A 16,249-nucleotide genomic window follows, 5' to 3' on the forward strand; every position below is an offset into this window, starting at 1 on the left:
CTCCTGCCTTAGTCCGGAGTGCTCAGATTATAGGCGTGCACCACCACTCCTGGCTAGTATTTTCTAAAGAGGATATTTATTCTTTATTGTTAGTCTGTCATTTTTTAAAAAGAGATTTTACTGGTAGTATTTTTTAATGCATTTTATAATTTCATTCAGACTGTCTAATATTTCATATAATTTATGATGTATACTTAATTTTGTTCACGTCTTGTAACATTATCTTCCACATTATAACTACATGTAAATTGGAGCAAATATAGGAATTTTACCACACAAAGAGAGGCAACAAGTATCTGTTTCTTATTTTAATAGAAATATTGAGCAATTCATATTCAAAAGTTACAAGTTTCTGAAAGCCAGGGCTTCAAAATGAAGACAATTCTGTAAAATAAAAAAGTTAATAAACTATTACAACAAAGTTGTAATACAAACTTACATGATTTTACTAAATTTTTTTTATTTTTTGTCTTTTTGAGACAGGGTCTCGCTGTGCAATTCAGGCCAGCCTTGAGCTCACTTTGTAGCCCAGGCTGGTCTCGAACTCGCAACGATCCTCCTGCCTCAGCCTCCCAAGTGCTGGTATTACAGGCATGCACTACCACACCCGGCTCTTACATGATTTTAAAAAAGATTTTAAGGAGTGTTTACTTGATCTGTAGCAATCAAAAAATCAGTTTTGGAAATTCTAGACTTTGACTGCTACACTTTAAGAAATTTGATTTTATCCAGATGTTTTCCATTTTCTCTACTGATAAAAATAACTTCAGAAGGCCCCTACTGCCTATTGTCTGTGTTTCATTTTGCCCTGTCCTTAAGAGCTTCTTGCCAAAGGGATTAATTTAAACATATCCATGAATAAGGTTTATTTCAGCTATCATGCTATACTGATCAAACTTGCTAGAATGGCTGTAGGTGGTGGTTTGTAAAAAAGTTTGTAAGTGGGTACTGGAAGGATCTGCAAGCAAGAAGTTAGGCTCTACTTCCTTGTGAGGTAAATACCATAGAAATCCAGGTAAAGACCTGAGCGCAAAGTTGGAAAGAACAAATCCTGTCCAGATAAAGCTTTTCAGACATTAGGATGCTGCGAATCTCCACCTTAGGGTCTTGTTGAAATGTAGATTCCGGTATGGTAGGGAGGAGGAATGGGGAGTTGTTTAATGGAGGTACAGACTCTCAGTTTTACAGATTGAAAAGAACTGTGGAGATTGGTTGTGTGCCTGTGTTCGGTTGATGCTAACTGAACTGTACATTTTAAAAAGGTTAAGATGGTAAATTTTCTATTAGCTTTTATGAGAATCTAAATTCTCTGAGAGATTGAATGGCAGCAGCTATTAGATGGGTTCTCTGTTCCTGAGTGGGGTTCTCATCTGTTCTTTGAGGAGCCCACTTGCTTCCCCCATCTACTGACAGGCACATACAGTATTTTAAGGTGATAGGAAAGAAAGAAACTTCGGTTGTGTCAAGCAACAACAACAGAAGTAGACTGTGATTCACTTAGTTTTGTGTCGGGGCTGAGATACGGGTTTTTCACAAGTTCCTAGGAAATGCCACTGCTGCCAGTTCACAGAGCACGTTTTGAAGAGCAAGGCTGTAGATAACCGTAGCGGCTGGAGAACCGCTGGCTCGGGTGCAATCGCACACACCTGTAATCCCAGTGCTCTGCAAGGCTGAGGCGGGAGGATCCCAAGTTCCAGCCCAGGCTGGGCAGCTTAGTGACTTAGTGAGGCCCTCTCTCAAAATAAGAACTGTTGGCTGTTCCATCCTAAGCAGTTGTTCCAATCCGTTTGTGCTATGCTGTTTTCACCCATCAGTGTCTTACAGTTGGAAACCTGCCTCTTGCACATTGCTTTTACTACATATTTCCAGGCAAAACTCGGAGATGGGGTCTGGGAAATAAACTACAATGGGATACGTGAGATGAAGCGCTGAGATGGGTAAGGATAGCTTAACCACAGGCATGTCAATTTGCAAACTCTTACAATAAGGTTTCTACAGCATATGTTTGAAAAGTACAGTTGATCGAAGGAAGACTAGGGAAGGAAGTTTTATGGGCCAAATCAATTACTAGGCTGATCCTCTCAGCTCAGAAAATTGGTCAGACTCATACATGAAAAGCCTGCATAAGCACAGACGGGCTTTTGTAGAACTATACCTTTGCTTCTGGTAAACATGGCCCAAACACTTCCAGCAGAAGTTGGTCTTGTCTCACTGCTCTTTCAAAGTCTGTAAAAGATACTTTGCCATCGTTGTCATAATCCTAGAAAGGAAGTGGTTTTTTCATAAACGATAGTCATTTTAATTTTGCCATGGAAAATAGCTGTCTAGACTAAAAAGTTTTATAAGCAAAACTGAATTTTCCATTTCTGAAGACACTATTTATATAAATTAAAAGGTATTTATTTATAGAGGCCATTCTTTTATTTTAACGGGCATACCATACCTACCTTAGCTATATAAAATGTGGCCATGTCCCTAAAACATCTGAATTGTGGCAATGACAAGAAATTGGAGGAAGTCTTACACTGCTCCCTCTGTGAAGCAGTACGTGCAACAGGACAAAGATACTCAAGCTTACTTTTTTTTTTTTTTTGGTTTTTCTCCGGTACCAGGAACCGAACTCACGACCTTGCGCTTGCCAGGCAGGCGCTTTTGCCGCTGAGCTAAATCCCCAGCCCCTCAAGCTTACTTTTTGTAGAATTTGTTCCTCAAAGAATCTCATGCGTGGGAGCTCATCAGGTAGAAAGGATAGAAGCAAAGTTGCTTTGTTAAAAGTCACTGAGAGTTTACAGCAGTAATTGTTTGGGATGGACTAGAGTCATTAGATGAAGCCTGCTGGGCCTTTAAGGATGCTTGAGCTGTGGATGGCAGAGAGGATAGGGAGAAAGGGCAGAAGAATGGTCCACAGTAAGCAGGATGTGAGTGTGCAAAGCGTTCAGGATGGGGCCTAGGAAAAATGGGATGCCATGCAGCGCGGAGCACGAGGGGGCTTGTGCTGCAGACTACGAATGCTCTCAGCCGCTGGACTGAACTGGGCTGAACAAGATGAGCTGCTGTTTCACTTTTGAGCATAACTGCGTCAGGGTTGCTAAAAGTCTTATCTAGAGAAAACTTTTAATCATTGTCAGAAAAGGTTTATTCCATAAACATTTCCTTTGGAAAAGAGGGCGTCCGCAGTACTGCAGAGCATACCGTCTCAAGAAGGCGGATGCACTCAGTAGCAGTGGCTAGTGAAAGTATTTCTAAAAGAAGAGGATACTCTCGAGCCTGTGTAGTGACTGCAAAGTCCCCATTCTATTTCTTGTCTGAGCTTGAGAGTTGTATTAGTGAGCTGGGCCAGCACTGCCTTGGATTCATAAAACCTTAGCGCATCCAGTTTAGCATCCTAAAACCAGGTAGAAGTCACTCAGTTCACAACAGAGGACTAGTTTCTATTGTTTTTTTGTTTTTGTTTTTTTTTTTTAGCTGTACACATGCAGAGGATTGACTCTAACCCCCTATCTTTCACCAAAATGGATCAGACTAAAAAATGGATCAAAGATCCAAATGTTTTAAACAGAACAGTCTGCTGGAAGATAAAATAGGTACAACTCTTGATGACGTAGGCATAGGCAAAGACTTCCTAAACAGAACCCCGATGACCCAAGAAATACCAAGAATCAACAGATGGGATTATATAAAATTAAAAAGCTGCACAGCAAAAGAAACAACCAACAGAATAAAGAGAAATCCTGCCGAATGAGAAAAAAATCTTCCCAGTTATTCCTCCAGGACCAATCTTTACATTACATAAAGAACTGAAAGAAAAAAAAAATTAGACCCTTCAAAATGAAAGACTCAATTAAATGAGCAGCTGAAATGAATAGACACTTCTCAGAAGTACAAATGGCCAGCAAATACATGAAAAAAAAAAGTTCAACATCTCTGGCTATTAGAGAAATGCAAATTAAAATAACATTTAAGATTCCAACTTAACCTCGAAAGAATGACTATCATCAGTAAATCAATAACAAATGCTGGTGAGGCTATGGAAGAAAGGAACTCTTCTCTACCATTGGTGGGAATATAAACTAGTCCAACCACTGTGGAAATCAGAATGGAGATTCCTCAAAAAACTAACTAGACATTCTATTTGACCTAGCTATTTCTCTTCTAGGTATCTTCCCCAAAGAGCTAAAGTCATCACAGTACAGATTGACGTGCACACCTATGTTTATAACAGCACAGCTCAGAATAGCTAAGTCTTGGAAGCAGTCCATATATCCATCAACAGATGAATACATAAAGATAAAAATTTTTTTGAGGCAAGATTTCACTATGTAGTTCAGGCTGGCCTCAAACTTGGTGATCCTCCTGCCTCAGCCTCTTGAGTGCTGGGATTACAAGTGTGTACCACCAGGTCAGCCAGGAAAATGTATTTAAATAGAATAAATTACTGCTGTGCCATAAAGAAGGATAAACAAGTCATTTGTAGGAAAATGGATGTACCCTTGAGTCCATAATGTTAAGTGAAATAAATTAGTTGCTTAAATATCACAGTTTCTCTTACATGAGAACCTGCAATGTAAAGAGTAAAATAAAAGGTAGGAAATAGGGAGATAGATCTTTTGCAGAAGAGAAGGGATCATAGGGATGAGGGGTAAGGAAAGGAAAGAGAGGGGGATGAAAGAAGAATTTAGATGTGTTTGTATATTATCACCCCGCAAGGAGTGTAATCATCATGTACTGAAAACATACGAGTAACAAAAATTTAATAAAAAATACTTTAGGGTGGGGACATGGCCAGTAGTAAGCAGAGCACTTGGCTAGCATGTGTACAGCCCTGGGTTTGATCCCTAGTACTGAAAAAAAAGTATTTTAAAATAAACTCCTGCCCTTATAAAAGTTACATTCATTATGGAGGACAAGAAACCATCTTTTAGCTTTATGTAACATGTACGTGAATGACTAGAGTGCATCACACTTTTTCATTCTTACCATTTTCGTAAGTATTAGATCGACCAGCTCTCTTACTCCTTCGTCAGCGTCTTCTTCGTGTGACTCTTGGTGTATGCTGTTCTTCAGCATGTCAAATATTTCCTCTCGAGAAATATAACCGTCTCCATTCAAATAATAGACTTCAAAACAGACTTTGAAAAGCATAGGAAGTGTGAAAGACATAAAAGAACAACAGTAAAAATGTCATTAGTCCTTTCCTTGGTTATTTCAACATAAGATACCAAAGGCTAAATATAATTTATACACCATAAATTTATTGATATAATCCAGTACATAGTAGAGAAATTTTACAGTAAAGCACTGTTAACATTTCTTTCCACAAGATTAAAGACCCTTTGGGATTTGGGAAGAAAGGTATGCAATTCCTGGATTTTGGTATGGTGAGCTTAAAAATTTTATGAAGCTTCAATAAAAGATAAAACCTTTACACCTTTGTGCATTCATGTGTACAATCCATCAGTACTAGGATTCTCTTATATGGAGAATGCAGTGAAATACTTTATCACTGAAAAAGAACTTTTATCAGGTTGCACAGTGAGTCAGTCATCTCCACAGAGCCTGCTCTTGTGCACCATCCCAAATTATCAAATAATCTCTTCCTGGAGGGAGATTTCCAGCTCACTGTGTAAGCACTGGAATTCATTCATTCATCCCACGAACAGCCCTCCTCAGATCCTGGGAGGACAGCAGTGAAGGAGCTCTCGTGCAGTGTATGTCTAGTTAAGTGTTTCGGCAAAAGCAGTGGAGCCAGGAATAAATTCCAGAGAATCAGGTGAGTTGTGTCCAATCAATAGCATAAGGAATTGCACTACAGCCTTCCTACAGGAAGTACTATAGGATTTCTGGCCCTGCATGGTGACACGTGTCTGTGATCCCAGCACTCTGGGAGGCCAAAGCAGGGGGTTGCAATTTTGAGCCCAGCCTGGGGAATTCAATGACTTAGATCCTGTCTCAAAATTTTAAAAAGTTTAATGAATGAATGAATTTATGAATGAATTCAAAAGGTCTGGGAATGTATCTCAGTGTGAAGGCCCTGGCTTCAATCTCAAGTACTGAAAAAAGTATTATTTGCCCCAAATTAACATCTTTTTTTTTCCTGCTAGGGACTGAATCTAGCACTTTGTATATGCTAGACAAGCACACTCACTACTGAGTTACATTCTCAGCCAACGTATTTTCAAATGTAAAGGAAACATCTTAGGAAGTGTGAATAGAGGAAGAAAATCTTTTTGACAGAGTGACGCTGTCCTACCATATACAGTTGTTTTCAGCATCACAGGCCTTTCCCCAGCTATTAGTATTAGCAGAGGATTCACATTCACAGAATCTAGCGTTTCACTTCTCAGTGAGACTTTTGTATAAGAATGCTGCGGGGCTGGGAAGACAGCTCGGTGGCAGAGCGCTTGCTTGCCTAGCACGTGTGAATCTCTGGATTCAGTCCCTGGTACCACAAAACAAAACACCGCAGCAAGCTTAAGGGCAAACTATATTTACATGCTATCTCAGGAGAAATTAGGGTGGAGGTGGAAATACAAAAAAAGTCAAATGTCAGGGAAGTTTGATGACTTAAGAACCGTTGCTATAATTTTTAAATGTATCTTAATTTAGTGATCTTCTTTAATGTCCCAAAGCCAAATTCAAGTGAAAGGTTAAGAATGGATAAACATTTGCTCACTTACATAGAAGTCGACAGTCTTTCCTTAAGCAAACAGATGTACACTTTAAGGCAGTTTGTTTCTTTGAAAACTGTTACTTAAAATCGTTCCTATTCTTTCCAGAGTTCCTCACCCCAAATCCTGACACCAGAGGAATAAAGCATGCGGACATCTCCCCAGTGGGACAGACCAGGGCTATTTCTAGGCAAAATTGTGACCTGGGAGATTATTGCCTGCGAGTTCCTGATGTTATGTTTAAGGTGAAAGCTGCCTTTGTAACATCCTTCCGTTTGGGCTTGCATTGTCTGCATTCAGCCTTCTCTATTCATTTCCCTCGATCATCCATAACGGTTCTAACAGTAAAGAATTAATGTCGAGGGGCTGGGGATTTAGCTCAGCAATGCAGCACCTGCCTGGCAAGCACAAGGTCATGAGTTCGATTCCCAGTACCAGAAAGAAAAAAAAAAAGCCAAATAATTAATGTCTGGTAGTGCCTCTTTTGTTTTCTTTGATGCAAAGACAAAGAATGACCCTAAAGTAACACATGTTCTGCCCCATATCAAGGTCTGCTTCCTGCAGAGGACAGAGGCAGCCTCAGAAACCTCAGTGTTACTTGCTGATCAGAGTTGGCAGGAGCCTGACCCTCAACTTAGGCCATGAGCTGAAAGACCCATCCGGGTGACCCTGAGCGTTGTAGAACCTGTGAACCAAGACTGAAGACTTCAGTGACCTTAAAACTAGGCTGCTCATTTCACTTGTTTGGTCTCAAGCTGTCATGAACAGTGTTTGCAAGGTTGTTATACCAAACATTAATCTCATGTGTTTAGAATATAAACTTAATCAGATACTAAGTTGACAATATATATTAGCCAGAAATCCTATCTTACACTTCAGCTTTTCTTCAAAAGTTCCTCGGAGAAACACTGATAATCCTCTAACCCACTCTTCTACATTTACGTAGTTATCTTTGTTTCTGTCAAATGCATAAAACACTGAAAGAAAAATATGTAGGTTATATACATATATAGGTTATATATATATATATATAGGAGATATATATATCTGTATATGGATAAAAAAGTTCCAAATTGAAAAGGAAAAAAGGTTTTGGTAAAATCTTTTATTTATTTATTTATTTATTTTGTCTTTTTGAGATAGGGTCTCTCTATGCAGTTCAGGCTGGCCTTGAGCTCACTTTGTAGCCCAGGCTGCTCTCAAACTCACAACGATCCTCCTGCCTCAGCCTCCCAAGTGCTGGGATTACAGGCATGTGCCACTACACCCAGCTAATCTTTTTGAAAAGATAAAAATTATTTGAAATATGTTTTCCCGAATATCCTTAAAGTAAAAACTAATCTGCTCCATTAGCAATTATAAGCTCCATTTATGGTTTTTTGCTTTTCTTGTTTTTAGACAGGCTCTCATTGTATAATCCAGGCTGGCCTTGAACTCACTATATAGACCAGGCTGGACTTAAACTCGGGCTCCTGATCCTCCTGCCTTAGCCTCCCAAGCCCTGGGATTAGAGGACATGCCACCATGCCTGGCTGTTTGTGATGTTTTGTGCACTTATTAGGAACCAAGGAGACAAATGGTGGAGCTAATCAATGACATAGTTTTTATTCTAAAAAAAAAAATAGTGAAAATTCTGTTCTAAAGAATTTCCACAATATCTAAAGGTAAATTACTGAAATAATACATTATTTTTATAATTACCAATGAAATATAGTATTATCCTATGGAAGATTAATTAAAATGTTTTTTCTTAGGGATGATATATTAATTATTTTGATTATGGTAATAGTTGCACACATTTGTACATGTGTCAAGACTTACCAAATTGTACACTTTAAAGATAAAGATGTTTCTTTTTTTTGAGGCAGGCCCTCACTCTATAATTTAGGCAGGCCTGGAAATCACTGTGTGAAAGCCAGCCTTAAACTCTCAGCAATTTTCCTGCCTCTCAGCCTCCCAAGTGCTGGGATTATGGGGGTGCACCACCAAGCCCGGCAAAGATCTGTTTCTAAAACTAACTGGATTAAATATATAATAAATATATAATTTTCTTTACTTTTTCAGTGTAGTGAGTCATTATTTTTTATATTGATTGGTACGCTATTTTTATGAGGAAAAAATGTGTATAGAATATGATTCCAAAGAAAACACGATTAAAAGCCACGGAGCTGCTTATCTTTTAAACAAGAATACCTCTAGCTCAGTTAGTTTATTTCTGATTATTTCTCAGAACCGCACAGCTATGCATAAGCAGTTCTGCGTAAGCTTGTATTCTGAATCTAGTAGTTTGTAGCACTGTATTCTTGGCACTATAACTTTCTAGTGCGGCACTGAAAACAATCCAGTCTGTGATGAAAGTTGCATACATACAGTTTCCGTCTTAAACGGGCAGTGTGGTCTCTGTGGCATCTTACCCCTGTTCATCAGCATATCGTCAGTCATTCCAAATACGTCGTGCAGGATCTCTCGAAATGTGCTCTGATCCAGCCCAGTATTACCAGTTTTTTCCAAGAAGCTGTGAAAAAGTTTTATGAGGCACTCTACTTCACTTTTTTTGACTGTGAAATGAAAAGAAATACAGCAGATTTAAACACGAATTCAACCCCATTAAATATTTTGCTAAGCGGTTATTTTGTTCCTATGATGCTAGGTGGTCTGGTTGTATCAAAATATGTACAACAGGGACGTAATAAGAGTTTACACAGTTCAACTAGGCCTAACTCATAAGGCAGTATGGACTGCTGGCTTACATAATACTGCATTCATCACTAGAGACATATAAACAGGGAAACTGGGCTGGTCATGGTGGCTCATGCCTGTAATTCCCCTGAGTAACTTCAGAGGCTGAGGGAAGATGATCACAAGTTCAAGACCAGCCTGGGTAACTTAGTGAAACTCCCATCTCAAAAAATAAAAAAGGCTGGAGATGTAACTGAATGGTAGAGCGCTTGCATAACATGTGCAGACTCTGGGTTTAAATGCAAGTCACACACACACACACGAAAGAGGAATTAGTTTGTGAAAGGGGCACTGCGACATTTCCATGGGAGAAGTCGACTCTGAACTGGCCCTTGAAAGTCTGATAGTGTTCACTTAGGAAGGACTGTGCAAAGTGTGGTAATGAAGTGGGGTGTTCTAGGGAAAGTGGTCACCATGAATAAAGGAGAGAGGCAGAATTCGGCTTGAGATCGAACATGGCCTAGAGGGAGTGTGACGAGGTGACAAGTGAAAACCACGGTGGAAGAGGGCGGGCTGATGTAAAGTCTCAAATGCCTGTGCCTAGGGCTAGCAGTTATTGTACAGGTGCAGTGTTTCTGATGGGTTTTTTTTTTTTTGAGACAGGGTTTCACTATGCATTTCAGGCTGGTTTTGAACTCACTTTGTAGCCCAGGCTGGCCTCGAACTCACAGCTGAGATTGTCCTGCCTCAGCTTCCCAAGTGCTGGAATTATAGGCATGCACCATCATGACCGGGCTATGCTGTCACTTTTGGACCGCCTGTGAGATTCATGGTCTCCAGCGCCCCAGGCTTGTTAAGTATTCAGATTCCCAGGATCTGCCCCAAGTCTAAATCAGAATTGCTAACAGTCCTCCCAGGAATGAGCTTTAAAACAAGAGCTCATTGTGCGGGGCGTGGTGGGCACGCTTGTAATCCCAGCACTCAGGAGGCAGAGGCAGGAGGATTGTTGCAAGTTCGAGGCCAGCCTGGGCTACAAAGTGAGATCAAGGACAGCCTGAACTGCATAGCAAGACACTGTCTCAAAAAGACAAAAAAAAAAAAAAACCCCAAGAGCTCATTTTAATCCTATCCTCTATGTGTTGAGAATCCGAAGCCATTAAAGATTTTGGAGCTGGAGACCATGACAGAGTGGTTCAGGAAAACCTTTCTGGCAAAGTTATACTGAAGGAAGAAAGCTGGAAGCCAGGCACAAAGTGATAAGGCTTTGGCTAAGGAGCTGGGGAAAAGGATAGAAAAGCTGGGAGGGAGCCCGAGGTGCTGTAGAAAATCAGTAGCCTTTGTAACTACCAGGTGCACAGCTTTGAAACAAATCTTCACATACTTGAGTTTCACTCCAGACGCAGTGAAACACGATTACGAAGTGCACAGATGGTTCAGGTGCAGTCAGGGCTGAGAACACAGCTTAGACTTGGTGGCTTGGGAACATCTGGTTTCCATTTTGTTTATCAACTTCATTGCTTTGTTACGCCTTAGTGTCCTCACTTTCAGAAATGGGGTATTGTCCTGGTTGATCACTAAGACTCCTCATTCTCTAGAAGTCTAATTTTGTGAATCAAAGATTACTTGAAAGAACTACAAGAGTTAGGAATGAAAGCTGGTTACTGTTTTTTGTTTCCTCTTCCTCCCACCTCTTCCCCTGCTTTCTCCTTTTTACACTGGAGGCGAGGAGAAAGAATTACGTTAGAAGCTGTTTTTGAGGTGATTGTAAGTACCCAAGTGAAGTCAAGGACAAATATATAGCAGATATTCAGTTTACAACACGAGGGTTGCTATGTGGTCAGAAGAATGACTTGGTTTTCAGGGGAATGATTAGAAATATAAAGAATAAGCAGTTACAAAAGTGCCTAGTAATACTATTTTATGAACCAAATTAGTTTCTCTGGCTCCTTAGTATAATTTCATATTGTAACAATGAAGTCCTGAATAGCTGTGAAGATTACTGTTATATATCTATCCATCATGGTTCCGTCTTCATGGCTGTTATACACTGGTTAAGAGATAACACAGTCTTGCAGGTATATTCTGAGAACTACAGCTTTGTTGTGCCAGATGGCAGAACTGTTTGACTTCTCTGATAATCAGGGAACTTACTAAAAGTTTGCCTGGCAAGTTATCAGATTTGTGTTTAAGGAAAATCATTTTGACAGTAAATTCTTGAAGCTATTTATGGTGAATTCCAGTGTGGCAGTTTATATTTTCCTAGATGATCTTAACAATCTAATCTCATCATGCATGCTCTTCTCACAATGTGGCTTTGATCCTCCTCTTTAGAGATGGGGGTCTAGAACTCTTCTCTTTAAACCGGAGGAAAACCAAAAAGAAAAAGAAAAAAATTTTTCGCTAGTTTTATTTTTGTGTGTGTGGGGTACCGGGAATCGAACTCACGACCTGTGCTTGCCAGGCAGGTGCTGTGCCACTGAGCTAAATCCCCAGGCCCCGAAAGAAGCCAGTCACAGAAGCCACTGGTGATTTTTTTTTTTTTTTCCTGGTACCGGGAACTGAGCTCATGACCTTGCACTTGCCAGGCAGGTGCTGTGCCGCTGAGCTAAATCCCCAGCCCCGAAATTTTTTTTATGATCATTTCACTCAACAGCGTACAGTGGAAATGAACCTCTAAAGCTTACAAGGCTAGATCATAAAGGAGATAGAGTTCCTCTGAGGGCTACAAGAAACTTAGCCTTCTTGTTTGGAATATGAAGAAACAGAAAGTTCAGATGTGGATGCACTATATGGAGTGCAGTTTGGAATAACTTTAATAGTATTGTTTAGTTTGAAAAACTGTTTAGTTTAAAATAATTTTAGATTTACATGAGATGCAAAGGTAGTACAGAGTTCTTACACTGTTTTCATGCAGTTTCTCCATGTTAATGTGTTCATTACCTTTGTGTCACTGTGACAAAATACTTACGAAAATCAGCTTAAAAGGAGGTAAGATTTAGTTTGGCTCAGTTTCAGAGGGTTCAGGCCATGGTGTTTTGGCCTGATCACTTGGGGTCTGATGGAACATCACGGCAGAAGCATATAGAAGAAGCTGCTCTCTTCACAGCAGCCAGGAAGCAGTGAGGGGAAGGGGTTTAGGTCCTAAAATCCTCTTCAAGGACATGCCCTCAGTGACCTACTTCCTCCAGCGAGGCCTCACTTCCTGATGTTTCCACCCCAACCCAACTGCACTGCCAGCTGGGGACCAAGCATCCAACATACGAGCCTCTGGGGGACCTTCCAGACCCAAACTGTAGTAGTTAACATCTTACATGTAACTGCGGTACATTTGCCAAAGCCAGAATACCGTACTAACATTGGTGTGTTACCCTTAGTACACTGTAGACTTTATTTGGATCCCAGAAGTTTCTCTACTGGTCTTTTTGTTGCTGTTCTAGGATTCAGTCCAGGATTACATTTAGTTGTCATGTCTCCTTCAATTCTGTGATAGCCTTGTTTTCTTGCTTTTCCTGACTTTGACAGTTTTGATTTTGTGAAATATTTATCAGTTTACTTTGCCTGTTTTTCTCATGATTAGACCATGTGCGTATGTTTTGGGGAAGGCCACTGAGGCGAAGAGGTGTTCTCTTCATGTATCAGGTGATACATGGCATTGATACGAGGATCACTGCGGGTGTTAACCATGATTCCTTGGTGAAGCTAGAGTGGGCCACATGTCCACTGAAGTTACTATTTTTCCCTTTCCACGGCTGTTTTTGTGGTGCTGGAGATTGTATTTGTCAGCCACTTATAAATTGGAGTACTTGTCAGATTTAGAGAACTGAAGTAGGAAACACTAAGAAATACGGTAAAGGAGAGTCACTTCTACGTGCCAGAATGATGTTATAGCAAATAATATGACATGATTAGGACCAATTTAGTCTGTTTTCAGGGAAAATTCTGAATGCTTGGCCCCACTTGCAGCGATCTGTAATACTTCTGGTGTTACATTTTCAGCACAAATCTTTCGGTGATTCTGATGGTACAGATCATCATCATGGCGCATCTTTTAGAGCTTCCAGTGATGCTGCTTGCTGCGGCATGCGTGCCATGGGTTCGCCACCGCCAGCGTAGAAACTCCCATCCTACTTCCAGTAAGAGACATACTGTACAGCCAGTGCTGCCCACAGAACATGTGGGCCCCATAGGATCTCGAGTTCAAGGCTAGCTGGGGGAACTTGGCAAGACCTTCTCAAAATAAAACTGAAAGGAGGGCAGAATGTCAGAGCTGGGGAGAGTTCAGAGTGAGAGGCCCAGGTTACACTCCCCAGTACTGAAAAATATTTTTGTTGAATTTAATGTAGCTCATCCTACTTTCAACCAGGACATACACTGACCTTCCTCATTACTGGGATTTTTGTCTTACAACAAGGTCTTTCTATGTAGTTCAGGCTAGCCTTGAACTCATGATCCTGCTTCCCAGCAGAGTTTGGTTCTTAATGCATAGAAACAAAGAGAGCTGACAGAGCTGCCACTACCTAGGCCCCAAGAAGGGTCTCTGTTTCTATTAGGTTTCTGTGTACAAAATTCTAATTGCCCCATGTGGCAGGAAGTTGACGTCATCCTTCCTAGTCCTGACTTTAGAGCTTCTTAGGAAGGAACCTTCATAATTTACTAGGCCTCGTGATCAAAAAGTTCTTGTCCAAACAGGTACTACTACGGAACTCTCAGACCCCGGAAAGCTGATTACCTCCAGAGACCTCAGATTCCTTACCACTGCAGTGGTTACTTTTTTCCAGACAAATGTAGGACGTTTAATATTCTAGAGTTAGTAAAATTTGTACCCGTTAAATCAGTGTACTGCTTTCTGGAGCTGCACTGTTCAATGTTGTGACCAGTAAGTACATGCGATAAAGTTTAAAATCCCATTTACTGGGTTATCCTAGCTACTTCTCTGGGTCACTGTTCACGTGTGGGTGATGGCTGCCCAACTGGATAGCACAGATCTAGAGTAAGTTCTCCTGGATGGTGCTGCTATAGAGGCAATTCCAGTCCCTTTTCCAAATAATGGCCTCTTAACCTAGTGGGGAAGGAGGTAAGCAGTCATCTCTGGGTGTGTCGGCTTCATGGATTAAGTGCAAGCTGCGCGTTCTCCTGAGGTCCATGCTTGATTCAGTGTTGTACTATCACCGAGAGCTTTTTTTCTTTCTTTCTTCTTTTCCTAGTACAGTAAGTCCCTAGCTTACAGATGAGTGCCATTTTGGGAGAACATTTTGTAAGATGGGTTAGTTCGTAACTTGACAAAGTGAGTCTTATACAGCACACCTGTGAAAGTTTGCAACTTGAATATATGTTAAGTCTGGGCTTACTGTACTGGGTACTGAACTCAGGACTTTTGCACTACATCCCTGTACTTTTTGTTGTTTGAGTCTTGCTAAGTTGCCCAGGCTGGGCTCTGACTTGTTCCTTGACTCATCCGCCCCGAGTGCTGAGATTCCAGGCCTGTGCCATCACACCCGACACCGCACTAGCTTTAATAAGCACACACTTGTGGTATGCAGAGCACCATGCTGTTTCTTCAGTATCTACTTATACATCTCTACGAATGTCCTGGAGTAGGACCATCATCTGTCAATATGAGTTTTGTGCCAAAAAACCTTAGGGAACTGGATGAAGTAAAACCTTTCTAATTCAAAATTTATTACATGTCAGTAAGACTATAATACAATCAGTCCTTGGTTGGCAGGTGACTCTAGTATTTGTCGCATAATTTTTCAATTTAGTCTTCTCATCACCAAAAACATTTTAGGATGGTTAAGCTGTTTTCTGTATAAGCAAACATAATTGTTCATTTGCTGACCTACTTTTAAAATGGCCAAAATAACAGATAGAAATGGAGGACTCTATTTTAGGGTTACAGTGCACTTACTAACATCTAACTAGGAGGTCTGTCCACATCTCATGTTGAGGCACTGATGGAAGTAGGGTCAGTACTTACAGCTCTTGACAGTTTTACTGATGGAGTTTACCAGTTTCCTCAGAGCCCCCTGATCCATGCTGAACATGGCTTTAGCACACCGAAGGCCTCTAGTCTAGCTCCAAGCCTGGATGGTCTGAGCAGCTCCTAATTCCAAGGTTCACTACTCCAACCCATATAGAATGTGACCATGGCAGCTTCCTGGCAACAAAACAGAAGGTTCTCAAGTAGTTGGAAAAATATGTAACAGTGGGTGCTACCACTCAGTAGGTATGCAGGAATTCACTAAGGTTGTTATTGTAAGCTGGAACAGCAATTCCAATGTTTATCTTGTTTCATATTATTCTGATTGATATTTCTTCAGCAAAAACTGAAAATGTTTTTCTATTTGAATACACAGTAACTAAAATTATTAAGACCTTATTCTTTAAGCTTATGTCCCAGGTCATGAACAGTTCCTTCAAAAGTTACAAGCTTCTGTAACTCTAGGAGGTCCAAACAGAAGCTTCAAATGGGAGCTTCTAGAATGTAAACTCACTTTATACCTCCCAGGTTAGATCAGACTGGTAAGAGAACATGGTGCGACTATGCCGAAGCTGATCAGAATGTCAGCTGTTCTAACTCCTGTGAGATCCAGGTAGAGAACAAACATCTTCCAGTCTATGTCTGCCGCCTTTTACCCTGTAAGTCAAGAAAATATATTAGAATGTTTAAAATTTAGGGTGCAATGTTCTTTTTCATTTTTATTCTTGTGCCAGGGTTGGAATCCAGGGCTTTGCAAGGCCAGTGCTCTACCACTGAGCTACATCCCTGGCCTTAGGATGCAATACCCTTACCGAGATCATTTTGGGGGGGTGCTGGGAACTAACACCAGGCCTTAGATTCTGCCACTGACCTACATCCTCACTCGTCTTACTTTTTCCTAAGGTAAGTGTGTTTGTGTCGG

At 40.7% G+C, this 16,249-nt stretch overlaps 2 protein-coding genes across 7 annotated transcripts in view; one reads left to right on the top strand and one right to left on the bottom strand.

Annotated features, from left to right (window-relative positions):
• The window catches only part of Rbm48 (RNA binding motif protein 48), a 36,593-nt gene that overhangs the window by 5,993 nt on the left and 14,351 nt on the right, over positions 1–16,249 (top strand). The window contains exon 6 of one of the 5 annotated variants that reach the window (XR_261518.2): positions 6,777–6,913. The exons of 2 other annotated variants lie outside the window; for them this stretch is intronic. The gene's annotated coding sequence lies outside the window, so the exon portion shown is untranslated. Of the gene's footprint in view, positions 1–3,465; positions 3,908–6,776; positions 7,543–16,249 lie in introns of those variants that run through there. 2 more of the 5 variants (XM_005388021.2, XM_005388020.2) reach the window with 2 other exon arrangements.
• Positions 294–16,055, bottom strand: LOC102004103 (EF-hand calcium-binding domain-containing protein 1-like). Of its 2 annotated transcripts, XM_013515941.1 has the most exons (7): positions 15,842–16,055; positions 15,325–15,504; positions 9,083–9,226; positions 7,541–7,645; positions 4,978–5,129; positions 2,156–2,260; positions 294–384 (listed from the first exon to the last, which is right to left on the bottom strand). In XM_013515941.1, exons 2-7 carry the CDS (start codon positions 15,389–15,391, stop codon positions 343–345), a joined length of 615 nt encoding a protein of 204 aa, XP_013371395.1. In that variant the 5' UTR covers positions 15,392–15,504; positions 15,842–16,055; the 3' UTR covers positions 294–342. The 2 variants fall into 2 exon arrangements, with proteins under 2 accessions (XP_013371395.1, XP_005388076.1); XM_005388019.2 differs by lacking the exon at positions 7,541–7,645 and having other exon boundaries at positions 15,325–16,055.

This window comes from Chinchilla lanigera, unplaced genomic scaffold (assembly GCF_000276665.1).
Source record: "Chinchilla lanigera isolate Chin_1 unplaced genomic scaffold, ChiLan1.0 scaffold00031, whole genome shotgun sequence".
NCBI classification, from domain to species: Eukaryota; Metazoa; Chordata; class Mammalia; order Rodentia; family Chinchillidae; genus Chinchilla; species Chinchilla lanigera.